General features: G+C 42.8%; 1 protein-coding gene across 1 annotated transcript; it reads right to left on the reverse strand.

Moving 5' to 3' along the window:
• Positions 1 to 8,029: 8,029 nt before the first annotated feature.
• Positions 8,030 to 8,401, reverse strand: LOC103994713 (protein GL2-INTERACTING REPRESSOR 1). The gene has a single exon (XM_018830199.2). It carries the CDS (start codon positions 8,399 to 8,401, stop codon positions 8,030 to 8,032), a length of 372 nt encoding a protein of 123 aa, XP_018685744.2.
• Between the last annotated feature and the right edge of the window lie 12,214 nt (positions 8,402 to 20,615).

The raw sequence follows: 20,615 nt of genomic DNA on the forward strand, positions 1-20,615 counted from the left end.
GAAGATATAGCAAGTGTTACATCATGCTTAGAACATTCATGCTATCAAGTTTTAGATATGCAAGTTTTATAGCATATAAGATAGCACTTTTGGTAATGTTCAAGATAGCAAGTTCTATATCATGCAAGCTAGCAAATTAGAGATGTTCAAGAAGGCAACTCTTGCTTCTTGAAAATTTTGTTCACTTTGCTAGATGCGCAAGTTAGCATTTTTGCCTCTTGAGATAGGCAAGATAGCACATTAGCTTCTTTTGAGATAGCAACTTTTTGCTTCTCTTTAGACCAACAAGCTAGCAATTTTTACGATATACAAGTTTCACAATATATAAGCTAGCAAAAATTTTGAAAGCAAATGCAAGATAGCTTTCTTGTGTAAGCTCATGATTCTTGCTTCCTATTGCAATGTGCAAATTGCAAGTTTTGCTTCTTGAGATATTTAAGATAGTGATGTTCAAGAAGACAAATTTTCTTCTTGAAATAAGCAAGTTAGCAATCTTTGCTACTTAAAATAGGCAAGCTAGCTATCTCCCCCTTTGTCATTGTCAAAAAGAAAGGAAGAATACAGTTTTGTGGTTCTTTTTCCTTTTACAATGATTTCAAAATCATGACAAAGGATGAATAATCAAGTCATGAATGTCAAGATAATTTTTCATCATGAATATCATTGCATGCATTGTTATCATAGGTTGAAGTATTACATGCATAATTTCATATCATCATTCATAATTACATTAATGTTTCAATATAGCAATTTTTTCTCAAAGTGTGTAACTTAGCACTCATAGCATTTTAAATCATGATTTACATCATATGCAATACATCACATCATAATTAGAAAGCACAGGTATTGCATGCATAATTGCACATCATAAATATATCATGATGGTATCAATTTTGTCAAATTATATCCTACCATACATGATTGAAACTTCTTATTTGTATATATCAAAACAAATTAATGAATATTTCATGTATTCTTCTCTTCACATAAGGAATATCAAGAAGAATTATTAGGTGATGAGATAAACATTTCATGAATATAAGGAATTGCATAAAAATCATATCATAAGTGTTTCATGTATTCATATTATCACATGAAGCATACAAGACAACAATGCAAAGAAATCATGTCATGAAGAATATCAATGTGAAAATTCAGCAACGATCACATGATACAATCGCAAGGCATGATATAATTATGCGACATATCATGAGATGATAATTTATCATATCAATGAAAGATATCAATGAGGATCAATTCGTGAATACCAAAGATATGATTCATGGTTCATTACAATTCTTCTTAACAAGTTCACGATCAAGATTCATATAATTCTTAATAAAGCAAATTGATGTACAATCATCACACAAGACATACAAGGCGAAGAAATCTTGTTATTTCTGTATTATGAAATATATGATATCAAGGCTCATGATTCATTTGAAAAGATATAGTACAAAGAGCAACTTGAAACATTCATATCAAGATCACATTTTAAAATATTCCAAGTTTCAAGATATCAATATGACACTTCATTGAATTCTAAGAAATCAAAAGACAAGTTGCATTTCATTTGAAGAACTCCTTTTTGATAAATGTAGGGAGCATAATGAACGATCTTGATTTATAAAGAGCTTCATGTTATAATTATCAAGATCATGATTTTAATAATTATTTTCTTTAGCAAAAACACTATCATTCATATTTCGAGATGGAATTTATAAGCAGGAATCATTTCATCAAATCCATTTTAGAAAAATATTTTTCATAAGTGTATGAGAAAATCCGATTGTTAGGATACCAATTGTTAAGTGAATCCGAAAATGAAATTAGTACTTTCATGCATTCGGATAAGATTTTGCTATAGATTTTCAAGTTCAATTATGAAGATAAAACATGTTCATGATCATAAAAAATTATGTATCCAAAAAATATAATTTCCAACATGTTATAGTGTAAAATCATCATGGCAATTAAGTGTTTTGAACATTGAATCAAGAATGTCCAAAAAATAATCTTAACACGTTCATGCATTCGAGCATATTTTTGCCATAGTTTTTCAAATATACTCATGAGAATAATACATGCTTATCATCGGCTTAAAATCTCATGCATAAAATTGTTAATCAAAATATTTAATTTCATCATTATGCATTTCTTCAAATCAAACATGATCTTTAATCAAAATCGAGAAATAACAATGGAAATCAACGTAATACACATTATTACTTCTTAACCATGATTTCATATTTTCAATCAAAATTATTTTATTTGTTTATCATAAAATATGCAATATTATCATTTTCGAAATTACTTAGTATGATCATAATAATTTTTTTTTTAACATGTAATTTTTAAGAAAATTAATTCTAAACTAAAAGAGAAAAATACATCATGAAAGCATCAAGTAATTTCAAAATAAATTAGGGGGATTTCGATTACCTCATCATTGTAGGCTGTTAAGGCGTAGTTTGCCGCCTTGCTTTTGTTGACTTTCTCTTCTTCGGAGGAGCTCGATTCATCCCAATTTTTGTTCTTCTTCTTGCATTTAAAGCAAGTAGTTCGATTCTTTTTGCTTTTTAATTTTCGTTTCATTTGTAGTTTAAGTTCACCATCACTTGAGCTTATGCTCGAGTGGTCTTCAAATATTCTATGTCCCAAATCCTTCCTGTTCTTTGGAAGGTTGGTTTGTTCATCATTGTCCTCATCACTTGAGTCATCGCTCAAGTGGCATTCATTTGTCCAGAGTTCCAAATCCTTCCTGTTCTTTGGAAGGTGATTGTGTTCAACATGTTCATCATGTGCATTGTGCACCATTTCATATGTCATCAATGAACCAATTAGTTCTTCAAGTGGTAAGTTGTTTAGATTTTTAGCTTCTTGTATTGCAGTTACTTTTGAATCCCACTTTTTAGAAAGAGAACGTAAAATTTTGTTTACGAGTTCAAAATTCGAAAAATATTTTCCAAGAGCTCTTAAACTATTGACGACATCCGTGAAACGGGTGTACATGTCGCCTATAGTCTCGCTTGGTTACATTTGAAAAAGCTCGAAATCATGCAATAAAAAGTTAACTTTCGAGTCTTTGACTCTACTAGTTCCCTCGTGCGTGATTTTAAGTGTTCGCCAAATGTCAAAAGCCGTTTCGCACGTGGAAATCCGATTGAACTCATTTGTGTCCAAAGCGCAAAATAAGGCATTCATAGCCTTTGCGTTTAAAGAAAAATACTTCTTTTCCAAATCCGACCATTCGTTCATCGATTTAGAGGGAAGTTGAAAACCGTTTTCAATGATATTCCATAAATCCAGATTTAGAGAAATCAAGAAAACTCTCATTCGAGTTTTCCAATAAGTGTAGTCCAATCCGTTAAAGAACGATGGACGAAAGACCGAAAAGCCCTCTTGAAGAGCCATTTCTCTCGGGTGTAAATCCGAAATGAGAAATACCCCGCTCTGATACCAATTGTTAGGATCGAGAGCACTAAGAGGGGGGGGGGGGGTGAATTAGTGCAGCGGAAATCTTTCAGCGATTTAAAAACGAAAGCTGCGTTCGTCCGATAAAAATGATTTCGATGTAAAAGCCGATTCTAAGATTACTTAAGATTAAGCGCAGTTTACGTCTAAGCACAGTTTACGTCTAAACTGAGTTTGCGTCTAAATACAGTTTGCGTCTAAACGCAGTTTTACGTCTAAACGTAGTTTTGCGTCTAAACTCAGTTTACGTCTAAACGTAGTTTTACGTCTAAACGCAGTTTGCGTCTAAAAGTAGTTTACGTCTAAAACACAGTTTTATGTCTAAACACAGTTTGCGCAGTTTGCGTCTAAACACAATTTTGCGTCTAAACTCAATTTACGTCTAAACGCAGTTTGCGTCTAAACGTAGTTTTACGTCTAAACGTAGTTTTACGTTTAAAAGAAGTTTACGTCTAAAACACAGTTTTATGTTTAAACACAGTTTGCGTAGTTTACGTTTAAACGCAGTTTTACGTCTAAACGTAGTTTGCGTCTAAAACAGTTTCAAAGGGATCTAAACTTAGAAGCTAGTTTATAAAAGCGTAGAAGACAGTTTTGCAGAATCAAAACACAAACGTAAGCTGATCGTACGAAAAATACAGATTTACGTCTGAATGCAGATTCGAAAAGATCAGCACTTAGAACTTATTCGTAAAGGCGCAGAGAGCAGTAGTTATGTAGGAGGTTTGCAGTAATGATAAGGTACTCGAAATAAAAGCAAACCAGAGATTTAGAGTGGTTCGGTCAGTCTTGACCTACTCCACTTTTGGCTTCCTCCTCCGACGAGGTCACCAACGTCAACTAGCTACCTTCTTTCAATGGGCGAAGGCCAACTGCCCTTTTACAGTTTCACTCCTTTTGATGGGCTCAGGAGACAACCCTTACAGAACCTTTCTCTCCTCACTTTTACAATTCAGAAGCTTAAAGAACAGAAGGAGGAGACTTAAAGGCTTTACAACAATTTTGAGCTCTTAGAATCACAGAAAGAATCAAGATTTCGGTGTAGGTCTCTTGCTCTTTCTATGCTGAATGGGTGGAGTATTTATAGGCCCCAACCCAGTTCAAATTTGGAGCTCAAAACGATCAAATCCCGGAATTCCGGGATCAGGCGGTTGCACCTCCTGAGACTAGAGAGGTTGCACCGCTTGGCAGAGCTCGGAGACTAAGCCCAGGCGGTTGCACCTCTCTGTCAGGGGCGGTTGCACCGCCTGAGTCTAGCTCGGAGACTGAGCCCCAGGCGGTGCCACCTCCTGACTGAGGCGGTTGCACCTCTCCTGCCAGAGCTCGAAGACCGAGCTCAGGCGGTGCTACCTCTGTTAGGGGAGGTTGCACCGCCCAGTCTCGCTCGGAGACTGAGCCTAGGCGGTGCCACCTCCTGCCTGGGGCGGTTGCACCGCCCAGCTTCGTTGGGAGATCCTCTCCTGGGCGGTGCCACCTCCAACCCTGGCGGTGCCACCTCTTTCACTATTTCAGCTCACTTGGTTTGGCTCCAAACTTTGTCCAAACCAGTCCGAACTTAGGCCTAATTGGCCCATACTTGGGTTATAGGATTAACACCTAATCCTAACCCTAATTAACATGCTAACTATGAATTTAAAGACATTTTCTAAGCTATTACAAAGTCCGCAAGTCAAGACTTCTTCTGGCGAGCTTCCGGCAAACTTCCGGCGGTCTTCCGATGAACTCTCGGAAACCATTCTGCGGACTCCCGGCAAGCTCCTAGACTTCACGATTTGATCTTAGCGAGTTCCAACGAGCTTCTTCGGCAAGCTCCGATCTTTCTCGGCGAGCTCCGCGAACTTCCAACGAACCTTCCGGCGAGCTTCCGAAAAACCCTTCGGCAAGCTCCCAACTCATTCTCGGTTAGTTCCGGTAGCATTCTCGACGAACCTTCGGACTTCCGTCGAACTCTCGAACTCGCAACAAATCCTTCGCGCTTGACTCCGACACTTTGTTTCGCTTTTGCCTTCATCGTTATCATAGTTAATCATGCACAATTAAAACAAAACTTCGATCGAGACAATTAATCCTAAGCAATTAACCAAGTTGTCCGACATGTCATTGGTCCCTCGACGCTTCGTCCGATTCTTCGGCGCATCGTCCTCTCCTGCAGCCTATTGCCCAATCGGCCAGTTGACTCCGCAACTCCGATATCCTTGGCACAATACCCGCTCTTCTTGGCCCGATGCCCGAGTCCACGGCCCGAAGCCTTCTGTCGATACGTCGACCGATCCACCGGCCCGACGTCCAATCTTCTGACATGTTCCTTCGGCATAACATGATTTTCCTGCTTTAATTGTCTCATCCTGATCGAAGCATCCTGCGTCACTCAAAACGCTGATTAAATCATAAACATATATCAAGTAGTTTCATCATCAAAATACGAGATTCAACAATAGGTGCCCAACAAGCCAATCACGTGAGTGATGGCACGTGTGACTTGATACAGAATCTTTTTGCTTATTATATTTTGGCGTATATCACTTTATAACTATTGCATAAATACATACATATATTGTGATGTCCTTGGATTTGTGCAATGGGAATCGGATCGTGATGAGATCACGATAATGAGATCGATTCACCTTTAAACACATATCCTAAATAATCCCGGTCATAGGTTACTCGAGAGGGACATCGTGATAACCGGATAGACTAGTGTGCTGTATACCCGTCCATATGATGGATGCAGCTGGTCTCATAGTTGCTCGTGCAGGGACACTAGGGATACAGTACAGGTGCTCATTGGAGAATGAGTTCACTGATTGATCCGCTTACGGAATGCTGGATGGTTGATGATGCCTTATTGTCATACATCGATTCCGTAGTCCTAGTGGTGTATCTGGTCCTTAGACTTAAGACACCAAGGATGTCCTGTATGAGTGCTCCACTCTTTGATACTAGACTTTAGGTTTGGCTGTCCCAGATCTAGTACAGCTGGTCATTGGGAGTGGTAGTCGACCTTACGAGGGCTATTGAGTGTCGATAGAGGATCATCCACTCTCGGCGTCATGAGAGGAATATCCCATGTGTTCTTGCTCAGACAAATCCCTGGCCAGGGTCATTCGGGTTGAGAGAGAAAGAGTTCTCCGGGAGAATCCGATTAGAGCGAGACTCGAGTAGAAACCGTATGGGTCTGACAGCACCATGCTCGATATACGGTCTCTGGGATATTAGATGGATGAGGGATTATAGGTACACGGTAACTGAGGACAGACAGGTCCAATGGATTGGATTCCCCTATATCGTTTGGGGACTACGGCGTAGTGGCCTAGTACTTCCATAGTCGATGAGTCAAGTGAATTATTACAGAGATAATAATTCACTGAGTTAGAAGGAGTTCTGACAGGTATGACTCACGGCCAGCTCGATATTGGGCCTAGAGGGTCACACACATATGGTAGGCATTGCGATGAGTAGAGGTTCGGATATGAGATATCCGACGGAGCCCTTGTCTTATTGGATGCAGATCCAATACCCACTAGGGGAGGACCCATTCGGGTTTAACAGAGGACCTCTATAAATAGGAGGGATTCATAGCCTCATAGGCTAGAGCCTTTGCTTGCCTTTCCTATTCTCCTCTTCCTCTCCACCTCAGATCATGCCTGGAGTTTTTGAGGAGCGTCGTCGCAACCTTGCTGTGTGGATCACCGCTAGAGAGGAGGACACTTGACCTCTTTTACCCTCTCCTAAGGATCTGCAAGGAAATAGGGATATACGATCTCCCTAGGTAACACAATCTACTCTATACGCAGTTTCATGTTTCGCGGATTTTTGCGCACCAATCTTCGCACGACGACGAACATCTTTTTGGGAATCGGGGATTATGTTTTCTTGTTCTTCCGCTGCGCATGTGATGTCGCCCCCATGATTTCCCAACAGGAACTCCTCGCCTGCATGTCCGGAGGGGACATTCGGCTTTGCACCTGCACAAAGGTCGGGCCGAGGCGCTCGGCCCGACCCCTCCGACGATAATGTTAGCAAATGTGGAGGGGGTTTCAGATGAAGAAGTATTTTTGTGTGTCTGTCCCTCCCCCCTTGATGAACGAGAGGGTATTTATAGGGAAGCTTACTGCTTCCTAAGCTGCTCGCTTGCAGGGGGCAGGCTGGTAGCGTCTGACTTTGTGTTGGCGTGGCGTGAAGAATTGAGCTTTGGCAGGATGTTAATGCGCCTCGATCGACGTTCCGATCTGTATTGACTAGGTGCTATTGCGTGAGATGTCATCTGACGTCAACCGAGTGTTATCATAATTACTATCCTCATCGATTCTCAACTACCACAATTATCATAGCATTAATTTATGTTCTTATGGCTTTGCGTCCCCAACTAAGAAACCCATAAATCATACCCCACTTCTCCACGTTCAACATCAAGAACGTGAGGCAGTAAAGATTGCAGCTTTAACATCACCTTCAAAGAGAAGACAAGGAGAACGAGCACAGAGAGGAGAGACGGCCAAGGAAGAAGACCAGGAGACGCAGTAAAGAACGATGACTCGGCCCGCTGTGGCTGAGTTCAGGGCTTCCTGGTCGTCTTGGTGGTGGTGGAGTCGTGGAGGAAGTCGAGGAGGACGGCGCTCTTGCACTTGGGACACCTGGCGTCATCCTCGGAGAGCATGACGTACATGAGGCACCGGGGGCAGGCGGCGAGCACCATCGACGACGTCGCTTCGGGGCTGTCGGCGTCGGACGACAGGCACGAGCTCAGCGAGGACTCCCCGTCGCTGACAGCGGCGGCAGCCGCCCTTCTCGACGTGTCCCCTCTCGTCGGCGGCGGCGGCGCCAGGTTCAGCTTCAGGTCCACCTTCTGGCCTCTGCGGCGGCTCATCGTCGTCCTTCTATCGAACACCCTAAACCCTATCTGCGACCACAAACAACAGTACTCCATAACGCTCAATAGTTCGAGTTACCGATGCCAACCTCGAACAGTCGCATGTCACCAACCTGCAGCAGCTCTGGAACCCGACAATGGCGAAGAAGAGTGGCTTCTACGGGTGTTCCTTAGCAGCAAGCAGTGGAAGCTACACCACCATGAATGCATTATATAAGAGCTTTGTAGAGGTCAATCGCTTGTCTTCATCACAAAACAACAAATACTAATATATATATATATATATATATATATATATATATATATATATATATATATGATAAGAAATATAGTGTAGGGTTTTGCCCTTTTCTTGTTGGTGATGAGAGAAGAAAGTGATATGGCCAATGGCCATGAATGCGAGACGGGTTAACTTAATGCATGGGGCTTAAAATATACAGCCCTCAGCAAATGCTCATTTACTGCCAATTTAATGAAGATACGAAGGACGTGTAGCTCTACAACACATTTGTCTCCTCTCCCCCACCAAGAGATAAGCATACATTAATGTCCTTTGTTTGATGCATGCATGCGAGCAAACCTTAAAGACACCATCCTCTCTACTTCTCTAAGGTGTTATCCAAAGCTCAATGGATGAGATCTTAGAAGCAACAAAGGTGGCGCATCCAAGACTAAGTCAATGGTGTTGAAAGAAGGATGAGATCTCAAAAGTTTCCACCATTCATCACGATTAAGGTCGAGGAAGTGAGAATTAAAAGTAGTGCTGACCTTGGAGAGGTCTCATTACTGGAGCAGTAGGTAAGTTAATGAGGAATGTGGTTAAATAATGGGTCATTTATAGAACTAGGCATTAGATGGTGTGAAGCCCCCATGTGCACATCAATTTTATGTCCATGGAGGGATGCGAGGAGATTAATTAGAGATGTGGTGGGGATTAATGGCGGAAGGGGAGGAGCTTTAAAAAATGTGGAAGAAGACATTGATAGTAGATAAGAAGTGCCTCACTTTATGTACTTCCGAGCAACATATTTATGTTGGCATTTAATGGGAAGTACTCAGCTTTTGTAGCTTTGGGGAGACCTTCACATATTATTATTTCTTATGCTAATACCTCTTTTTTAAATTTATTTTCTTGGAAAAAGGGTGAATTCCAAGGAAAATAATAAAACAAAATGCATGAGGAATGAAGAGAAGAACAGCAAAATATTGGAATAATAAGATGCTACTGCCAGAAAAAAAAAAAATTGTTTGTGTAGGATAAAGATTGAGATGGGCTAAGATACTTTCATATTGCTAAAAGTTTAATGATTAGATTTTTAGTATTGTTGGTGAACAAAAGTACTACGGCTGGTGAGTCAGCATGGTTAGGTCCACGGGCCGATATCTGGAGTTCTCTATCAGCTGAGCTGGACGCCAAGGTAGGTCGGGCCTTCGCGACGAGATGTTGGTCACCGTTTCTTGGTCCGAGCGTCGTCTGTGTCGAGCTGCGTCTCTCCATTCCCGGGATAGATGACAGCTCGCCCTCCTTCACTGGGTAGCGATTTCCAAGCCGAGGCGCTCGTGGCTCGGGGTGATCATTTTCCTGCAAAAAGGCCTTCGTCGGGTGATTCCCGACTTTGGCACCTCCGACGAGCAAGTCAGTTGTGGGTGCAATGGTTTTTCTCCCTTGGGTCAGACGCCGGCCAGAGGTCTTTATACTACTATCTAAGGGTCGGTCGTACATGGGTTGACATGGTGGACGTGCCAAATAGTGTCTTGGTATGGATTCTGACTTATCGTGTCTTGGGGGCGATGCCATCCCGAGATTCTAGGGACGAGACGTGCCGAGCGCCGAGCAACGCTTTGGTACGGATTCTGACCTAACACGAGGCATTGATTATGATGTATCTTAGACTCAAAATATGTCTTATCAAGTATTACATTGAAGTTCAAGTCGGGAGGCTTCCAAGATATCATTAGGACAGGGTTGAACATCGTTTATTATCACAGTGTATATACAAAACAAAGGTCTTCTGCTCAAGTAAAATTATCTCGACATGGTGATGGCTCATAAATAAAAGGGATTAGATGGTTTGGGTGTTTTATTCTCCTTTATGATATCATATAACTTTTTTTAAGTGTCAAGAGAATAACAATGCATCATCATCGGAGAAGATCCTTTGAATCCTTATAAGGGATATTCTTGGTTATCGCACTATATTTTGTTTTAGTAATAACATGTTCACAGTCATTTTGTAGTTAAGGTAGAGCCATTAGGCTCTTGTGATGGTCTTCACTGGCTATCAAAATCTGTCGTGAGTTGGAGAATGGGTTGGTTTGGGTTCGATCTTGTCGAAATATGATGACCAATTGCTGGTCTAAAGTAAGTTGCATGTTTCCAACCTCTTGTAGGGAATACTGTCAACCTAAGCTTATGTCGACTTTCATGTCAACCTACATCAACGTTGACCTGCATCAAGTTCTTCAAAGTAAATGAATACTGAGCTGATCAGATAGATGAAGAGGATGGTGTTGTCAATGTACCAAAAATCTTTATTATGCATATTATTTTTCCACATCAAAGATTAAAAAGAGTCAGATGATATATTGGATCACATTGGTATTAATTTGATTTAATTTAGACTTATGGAATTAAGTTCTTAACACCTATCACATCCTTATTATTAAATATTTTATTTATTATCATTAAATTTTTTTATTATGGTTCAAATGTTATAAATTTAAATTAATTTTTGAACGTTAATGATAAATATTCTTGATAGGAGAACATTTATATAAACGAGAGTTTTGGTGGTCAACATCTCTCTCAACTTTAAAGGATTTTCTATACCATCTAAGGTGAGAGTTCTGAGTCGAGAAGTACCCAAATACATTAAAACCGTAGTTAAAATTCTTGACAATAATGGTCCAAGGTATACAATTTTTGTTTCCACATTAATTTTCTTATATTTCTATTATAATAGTTTAGAAATATACTTTGGTATTAAAACTTTAATAGTTGGTATTAAAGCCATTAACCTTTACGAAAGAGTTTTTGTTTTTTATACCATAAATATGACTTGATTTTAATTTATTTTTAAAGCTTCTTGATATATTTTGATGTTGAAAATACTCATATTTTTAGTATTTTTAGTCGATAAATTGCTCGTATTATGTATGAATATTTAATTATAATAATTTATGCTTATGAGTAAATTTTATATGTTCAAAATATCTAGTGACTCATATAATCTTAATTAATTAGGAATTAGCCACAGCATCCTTAATTAATTAAAATTATATATAAAATTAAAATAATAATCACATAATTAATTAGCCATAATATTATAATTGATTATATTTAATATAATAATTATTATCCCACATGATCTTTTATTATATTCATATAATTAATCAAGATAAAATATCAGATTATTTTCATAATTTATCCATAGGGATTATGAATTGAAATATAATTCGATAATTTTCTTATAAAAACCATTTGAATGAATTAAAAAATTAGCCCATAAGTAATTTTTATGTTATGAGATTTATCTTTTGGCATGTTTCAATTCGTAAACATGTTTGATTTTATACAGTTTCTTAAACTGTTAATTTCTCTCATATTCGATATAACATTCCTGAACTTAGGGATGATAACTATAAGTTATGGAATAAGAGAATTCTACTCTATTTAGGGTGGATGGATATTGATTATACTATTAAGAAAGATGAACCACCTACAATCACTAATACCAATACTTCGTCGTGTTAAATGAGCGATGGGAACGACCCAATCGACTTAGCGTAATGTTTAACAAAACTAAGATAACTGCTGGCATATGTGATTCTATTGATCAGCACGAGAAGGTTCAAGACTTGCTATAAGCTATCGATGAGCAATTCGTCACTTCGGAAAAGATATTAGCAAGTACCCTAATAATGAAATTCTCATCCCTTAGACTCACCAACAAAAAGGGTATGCATGAGCATATAATGCAAATGCGAGATATTGCAACTCAACTTAAGAAACTCGAGGTTAATATGTCAAAATCCTTCTTGGTGCACTATATTCTGAACACCCTTCCATAACAATATGAGTTTTTTAAGATTTCATATAAAACACATAAGGACAAATGATTATGTGTGTTCAAAAAGAAGAGAGGCTTATGATGGAACTAGGTAAGAGTGCATTGGTGGTAACCACTTGTTGGGAAAAACCTGCGGAATATTCTTTTCCCTCTTTGTGTATCAAAATGGGTTCCTCATCAAAATACCAACTTGATATCCAAATGTAAATATCAACCAGCATAGCACAAACAATAGAGCAAATAATCAATCACATAGTGAGACCAAATCTTTTTAACGTGGAAAACTCAATGTGGGAAAAACCATGGGATCGTAGTCCATCTCAAACTTCCACTATCAATAGTAATGATAACAGGTTTATAATCGATCTTCTCTAGAATAACTAGAGGATCCGAATAACATCAAGAACATAGATCTTGGCTCTAGCATAGCATATCTTCATCACATAGGGTGAATCTCCTTGTAAGAGAATTCTATGTCTCACAAAGTGGATATAGCAGGAAAGTACCTTAGAGAGGGTAAATTGTAGATCAACACCGTTAGGATTGTAGAGTTTGCTACAAGGATTCTCTACATAAAATTTGGGCCAAAACTGACAACGTTTGGCCACAGATCGTCAAACAGAAATCTCAAAAACCTAACTTTCTCTCTCTATTTCTCTCTCCTCTTTTCTCTACACGTTGCCGCACATGTTTACTGTGCACTCTCTTGCCCGTTGCACTGCACTCACACTTCACCAAACCGTATCTCTCTTAATTATTGATTTGGGCTCCAAAGGTCTAATTGTCCAAACCCACATATGAGCTGGACCCAACAATTCTCCCCCTCCAGCTCATATGGTGAGCTGTACCAAGCCCGCTCTTCGTCTACATGCTTCAAACTTCTCCTTAGGCAAAGACTTTGTCAACATATCTGATCCATTCTCATTAGTATGCACTTTTTCTAACTGTAATTCTTTCATCTCAAGCACATCACGAATCCAGTGATATCTCACATCAATATGCTTGGATCTAGAATGATATGTTGAATTCTTGGAGAGGTGAATGACACTCTGACTGTCACAGTAAATAGTATATCCTTCCTGTTTCAAGCCCAATTCCTGTAGAAACTTTTTCATCCATAAAACTTCCTTGCAGGCTTTAGTAATTGCTATATATTCTTCTTCTATGATTGATAAAGCAACACATTTCTGTAACTTAGACTGCCAAGAGACTGCTCCTCCTACAAATGTCATCAAGAATCCCGAAGTGGACTTCCTGGAATCAGTATCACATGCTATGTCTGCATCTGTGTAACCTTCTAACACAGGCTCATCATTACCAAAACATAAACATAACTTGGAAGTACCTCTTAGATATCTTAATATCCATTTCACTGCTGCCCAATGTTCCTTTCTAGGATTTGAGAGAAATCGACTGACAACTCCAACTGCATGAACTATATCTGGCCTAGTACAGACCATCGCATACATCAAACTACCCACTGCAGATGAGTAAGGCACTATAGACATTTCTTCTTTTTCTTTCTCACTTGTAGGACATTGTTTCGAACTAAGCTTGAAATGACCTGCAAGTGGGGAACAAACTGCTTTGGCTTTACTCATGTTGAATCTTTCAAGAACCTTTTCAACGTAAGTCTCCTGAGATAGCCAAATCTTCCTTTTCTTCCTATCACGAAGAATCTTCATGCCAAGTATTTGTTTCACCGATCCTAAGTCTTTCATGGCAAAAGACTTACTTAGCTCTCTTTTAAGCTTTCCAATTTTTCCAACATCATGGCCAACAATTAGCATATCATCAACATATAGCAGTAAAATAATAAAATCATCATCTGAAAATTTCTTCATAAACACACAATGATCAGATGTGGTTCTATCATACCCTTGGCTCATCATAAAGGAATCAAACTTCTTATACCACTGTCTAGGTGCCTATTTGAGTCTATATCAGCTTTTCCTAAACTTACACACCATATTTTCTTTTCCCTTGACTTTGAAACCTTCTGGTTGCTCCATGTAAATTTCTTCTTCTAAGTCACCATGAAGAAATGTTATTTTTACATCAAGTTGCTCAACTTCTAAATTCAAGCGGGTAGCTAAACCAAGAACAACTCGGATAGAGGATATTTTCATAGCTGAAGAAAATATTTCTTCAAAGTTAATACCTTTCTTCTGATTGAATCCTTTCACAACTAGTCATGCCTTGTATCTTTGTTGTGAGCTATTATTTTCAGTCTTCAATTTATAAACCCACTTATTCTTGAGAGCTTTCTTCTCTTTAGGTAATTTTACCAAGTCATAAGTGTGGTTCTCAAGCAAGGATCTCATCTCTTCTTGCATGGCTTTAACCCACTCATTCTTATTCTCAGGTTGTTGGGAAAAACTTGTTAAAGCGGAATATTCTTTTCCCTCTTTGTGTATCAAAATGGGTTCCTCATCAAAATACCAACTTGATATCCAAATGTAAATATCAACCAGCACAGCATAAACAATAAAGCAAATAATCAATCACACAGTGAGACCAAATCTTTTTAACGTGGAAAACCCAATGTGGGAAAAACCACAGGACCGTAGTCCATCTCAAACTTTCACTATCAATAGTAATGATAACATGTTTACAATCGATCTTCTCTAGAATAACTAGAGGATTAGAATAACATCAAGAACATAGATCTTGGCTCTAGCATAGCATATTTTCATCACATAGGGTGAATCTCCTCGTAAGAGAATTCTAGGTCTCACAAAGTAGATATAGCAGGAAAGTACCTTAGAGAGGGTAAACTATAGATCAACACCATTAGGATTGTAGAGTTTGCTGCTGTTGAATCTCGTATTTTGATGATGAAACCACTTGATATGTGTTTATGTTTTAATCTGCATTTTGAGTGATGCAGGATGCTTCAATCAGGATGAGACAATTAAAGTAGGAAAAATCATGTTGTGCCGAAGGAACATGTCAGAAGATTGGACGTCGGGCCGGTGGATCGGTCGACGTATCGACAGAAGGCTTCGGGCCGTGGACTCGGGCATCGGGCCAAGAAGAGCGGGTATTGTGCCAAGGATATCGGAGTTGCGGAGTCAACTGGCCGATTGGGCAATAGGCCGCAGGAGAGGCCGATGCGCCGAAGAATCGGACGAAGCGTCGAGGGACCAATGACATGCCATTTGTCTCGATCGAAGTTTTGTTATAAGTGTGCAGGATTAACTACGATGAAAGTAAGACATGCAATAGGAGTTGCGCCAGAGTCAAGACTATGATCACGTTGAGAGTTCGAGAGCTCGATGGAAGTCCGGACGGTCGTCGGAGGTTCTACGGGAACAAATCCGAGAAGTCCATGAGCTTACCAAAGAAGCTCGTCGGAACTCGCCAAGTGGATCGTCGCAAGTCTAGGAGTTTGCCGGAAGTCCGCAGGAGCATCACCGAGGGTTCATCGGATGATCGATGGAAGTTCGCCGGAAGCTCGTCAGAAGAAGCGATTGACACACCGGAGCAAGTTGCAGTAAATGTATTAGGAAATATCGTAGTTAGCACAATGATTAAGTTGGAAATGGGAGGTGATCCCATTAACTTAATCCTGGGGCAATTGGGCCCTTGAAAAATCCAAATTGGGCCGAATGAATCAACCCATTCGGACCCTGATTTCTGCTAGACGGTTGAACCGCCCCAGCCAGGCGGTGGCACCGCTTGGGCTCAGTCTCCAAGTGAGACTGGGCGGTGCAATCGCCCCTGACAGGAAGTGGCACCGCCCAGAGGCTCAGTCTTCGAGCTCTGCCAGGCGGTGCAACCGCCCCAGTCAGGCGGTGCAACCGCCAGACCCCGGAATTCCGAGAGATGACAGTTTTGAGCTCAGAATTCAAACTGGTTTGAAGCCTATAAATACCCCTCCCATCCTTGGGTGAAATACACCGAAATCCTGATCTTATTCTGTGATTTTTAGAGCTCAAAATTGTTGTAAAGGCCAAAAGTTCTTCTCCCTCTTTTCTTCCAAGTTCTGATCTTTAAAGAGAGGAGAGAAAATTCTGTAAGGGTTGTCTCCTAAGCCCATCAAAAGGAGTGAAACTGTAAAAGGGTGGTTGGCCTTCGCCTATTGAAGGAAGGCCTCTAGTGGACGTCGGTGACTTCGTTGGTGGAGGAAGCCAAAAGTGGATGTAGGTCAAGATTGACCGAACCACTCTAAATCTCGGTTTGCATTTACTTTGAGCATATTATCTTTATTACAAACCTCCTCAAATGCTTACTGCTTTCTGCGCATATACGATTGGGTTTCAAGCTTTGCACTTTCCGAATCGGCGTTTAGACGTAAATCAGTTTTATCATACGATCACCATATTTCAGTTTGCGTTTACGTTTTGATTTCTATCATAACTGCAAACTACCTTTATATCCTTGCTTTAACTGCATCTCGCTTAATCAAGTGATTTACGAATCATCATTTAGACGTAAATCAGTTTTTTCGTACGAATATCATATTTCAGTTTACGCCTACTATCTGATTTGAACCATAACTGCAAACTGCATTTATATCTTTGTTGCATCTCGCTTAATCAAAAGTTAAAGTGATTTACGAATCGGCTTTCTTACTGAAATCACTTTTATCGAACGAACGTAGTTTTTTTAATCGTAGAAGGTTTTCCACTGCACTAATTCACCCCCCCCTCTTAGTGCTCTTGATCCTAACAGCTGTAAGGATTCTCCACATAAAATTTGGGCCAAAACTGACAACGTTTGGCCACCGATCGTCAAACAAAAATCTCAAAAACCTAACTTTCTCTCTTTGTTTCTCTCTCCTCTTTTCTTTGTACGCTGTCGCACATGTTCACTATGCACTCTCTTGCCTACTGCACTGCACTGCACACTTCACCAAACCGTATCCGTATCTCTCTTAATTATTGATTTGGGCTCCAAAGGCCCAATTGTCCAAGCCCACATATGGGCTGGACCCAACACCACTCGCAGGAAAAATAAAACTGACAAAAATCAAACTAATCAGAAAGCTCATCAGTAGAAAAAAGATAAAATATCATCCCAAGCTGATATCAAGAAAGAAGTAAAGTATTTCTTTTGTAAAAAGAAAGGACACGTGATGAAGGAATGCACGAAATTCCAATAATGACTTGAAAAGAATGGTAAACCATCCTTGTTTGTGTGTTATAAATATAATATAGTTAATATTAATATTAACACCTGGTAAACCATCCTTGATTGACTTTCGATCCATAATCCATATTGTAAACTCTTTACTATGCAAAACCGAAGGAAGCTAGTGGGAAGTAAGTAAAGCATCTTATCAGGTAATAAGATATACTCAGATGTGAAGACAATTGGAATATGCATTTTAATTTTAAGTAATAGTTTTGTTTTAAAATTAGAAAGGACCTTTTATGTACCAAGTTTTTCACGAAACTTAATTTCTATTTCCAAACTCATACCTGTTAGTGTATACAATTTTATGTCGTGGCCTTGGGGCCGACGTGGCTCGGTTCGGGTCCGGACGACGGGGATCTCCCTAGGGGCGTTCCTTGAGCCCGCCGAGATGGTCATGCCGAGGCGGTCCGATCGGGATGGGGTGGCCGCTTCCACCGGGCGAGGGCTCCTCGCCTGTGTGTCCCGCGTGGACCTTCGGCTTCGGACCTGCACAAAGGTCGGGCCGAGAAGCGCTACCCGACCCCTCCGACAATCAGGTCAGTGGATGTGGAGGGAGTTTCAGATGAAGAGGTGTTTTTGTGTCTTTGTCCCTGCCATGCCCCCCCTTTTTCTTCCGTTTAGGATGCAAGGGTATTTATAAGGGAGTTTGGTGTTACTTGACGTGCCCGCCTGCAGGAGGCAGGCTAATAGCGTCTGACATGGGGGTTGGCATGGCGTGAAGAACCAAGCCTGAGTAGGCGTTAATGTGCCTCGGCCAGTGTTCCGGTTCGGTTGACCGAGTGCAGTCGCGCCGATCGAGGCGTGAGGCGTCGGCTGATGTCAGTTGAGTCTTATCGTAATTACTATCCATATCATATTCCCCCCCGGAAAGAAGCTATGCGTCGGTCATTGTAACGGGAGTCCGAGGCATGGCTTTAGCTTTCAGACGGGCTGGCCGCGCAGGCGCGGTCTCGGGGAGCATGGAACCGAGGAACACGACGCAGGCGGGCTGGCCGCGCAGGTGTGTCTCGGGGAGCATGGAGCCGAGGAACACGACACAAGTGGGCTGGCCGTGCAGGCGCGTCTCAAGGAGCATGGAGCCGAGGAGCATGACGCAGGCGGCCTGGCCGCGCAGGTGTGTCTCGAGGCATGGGGCCGAGGAGCATGACGCAGGTGGGTTGGCCGCGCAGGTGTGTCTCGGGGAGCATAGAGCCGAGGAGTATGACGCAGGCGGGCTGGCCGCGCAGGCGTGATCTCGGGAAGCATGGAGTCGAGGAGCATGACGCAGGCGGGCTGGTCACGTAGGTGTGTCTCGGGAACATGGAGCTAAGGAGCACGACGCAGGTGGGCTAGCCGCGCAGGTGTGTCTCGAGGAGCATGGGGCCGAGGAGCACAACGCAAGCGGGCAGGCCGCGCAGGTGTGGTCTCGGGCATCATGCGACCGAGGATCACGACGCAGGCGGGCAGACCGCCCAGGCGTGTTCTCAAGGGTCATGCGGCCGAGTAGCACGACGCAGGCGGGCAGACCGCGCAGGCGTGGTTTCGGGCACCATGCGGCCGAGTAGCACGACATAGGCGGGCAGGCCGCGCAGGTGTGGTTTCGGGTACCATGCGGCCGAGGAGCTCGGCGCAGGCGGGCAGACCGCGCACACGTGGTCTCGAGGGTCATGCGGCCGAGTAGCACGAAATAGACGGGCTGGCCGCGCAGGTGTGTCTCGGGGCATGGGGCCGATGAGCACGACGCAGGCGGGCTGGCCGCACAGGTGTGTCTCGGGGAGCATGGAGCCGAGGAGCATGACGCAGGCGGGCTGGCCGCGCAGGCATGATCTCGGGAAGCATGGAGCCGAGGAGCACGATACAGGCGGGCTGGCCGCGCAGGTGTGTCTTGGGAACATGGAGCCAAGGAGCACGACACAGGTGGGCTGGTTGCGCAGGTGTGTCTTGGGAACATGGAGCCAAGGAGCACGACCCAGGCGGGCTGGCCGCGCAGGTGTGTCTCCGGGAGCATGGGGCCGAGGAGCACGACGCAGGGGGGCAAGCCGCGCAGGTGTGGTCTCGGGCATCATGCGGCCGAGGATCACGACGCAGGCGGGCAGACCGGGCAGGCATGGTCTCGAGGGTCATGCAGCCGAGTAGCACGACGCAGACGGGAAGACCGCGCAGGCGTGGTTTCGGGCACCATGCGGCCGAGTAGCACGACATAGGCGGGCAGGCTGCGTAGGTGTGGTTTCGGGTACCATGCGGCCGAGGAGCTCGGCGCAGGCGGGCTGCGGCCGAGGGACACGGCTCAAGCGAGCAGGCCGCGCTGAGGTGGACTCGACGGTCTGTGGCCGAGGAGCTTGGCGCAGGCGGGCTGCGGCCGAGGGACACGGCTCAGGCGGGCAGGCCGCGTTCAGGTGTACTCGGCGGTCTGTGACCGAGGAGCTCGACGTAGGCGGGCTGCGACCGAGGGACACGTCTCAGGCGGGCAGGCCGCGCTGAGGTGTACTCGGCGGTCTGTGGCCAAGGAGCTCAGCGTAGGCGAGCTGCGACCGAGGGACACGACTTAGGTGGGCAGGCCGCGCTGAGGTGGACTCGGCAGTCTGAGCCGTTCGAGTGATCACCCGACATTCCGACCCTCCTTCTAGCGCCAATATGTTAGTGTAAACAACTTTATGTCATGGCCTCGGGGCTGACGCGGCTCGGTTTGGGTCCGGACGATGGGGATCTCCCTAGGGGCATTCCTCGAGCCCGCCGAGGTGGTCGCTTCCACCGGGTAGGGGCTCCTCGCTTGCGTGTCTCGCGGGGACCTTCGGCTTCGGACTTGCACAAAGGTCGGGCCGGGAAGCTCGACCCGACCCCTCCGACGATCGGGTCGGTGGATATGGAGGGGGTTTCAGATGAAGAGGTGTTTTTGTGTCTTTGTCCCTGCCGTGCCCCCCCCTTTTTCTTCCGTTTAGGATGCAAGGGTATTTATAAGGGAGTTTGGTATTACTTGACGTGTCCGCCAACATGAGGCAGGCTGATAGCGCCTGACATGGGGGTTGGCGTGGCGTGAAGAACCAAGCCTGAGTAGACGTTAATGTGCCTCGGCCAGTGTT

Source organism: Musa acuminata, chromosome BXJ2-8 (genome assembly GCF_036884655.1).
Source record: "Musa acuminata AAA Group cultivar baxijiao chromosome BXJ2-8, Cavendish_Baxijiao_AAA, whole genome shotgun sequence".
NCBI classification, from domain to species: domain Eukaryota; kingdom Viridiplantae; phylum Streptophyta; class Magnoliopsida; order Zingiberales; family Musaceae; genus Musa; species Musa acuminata.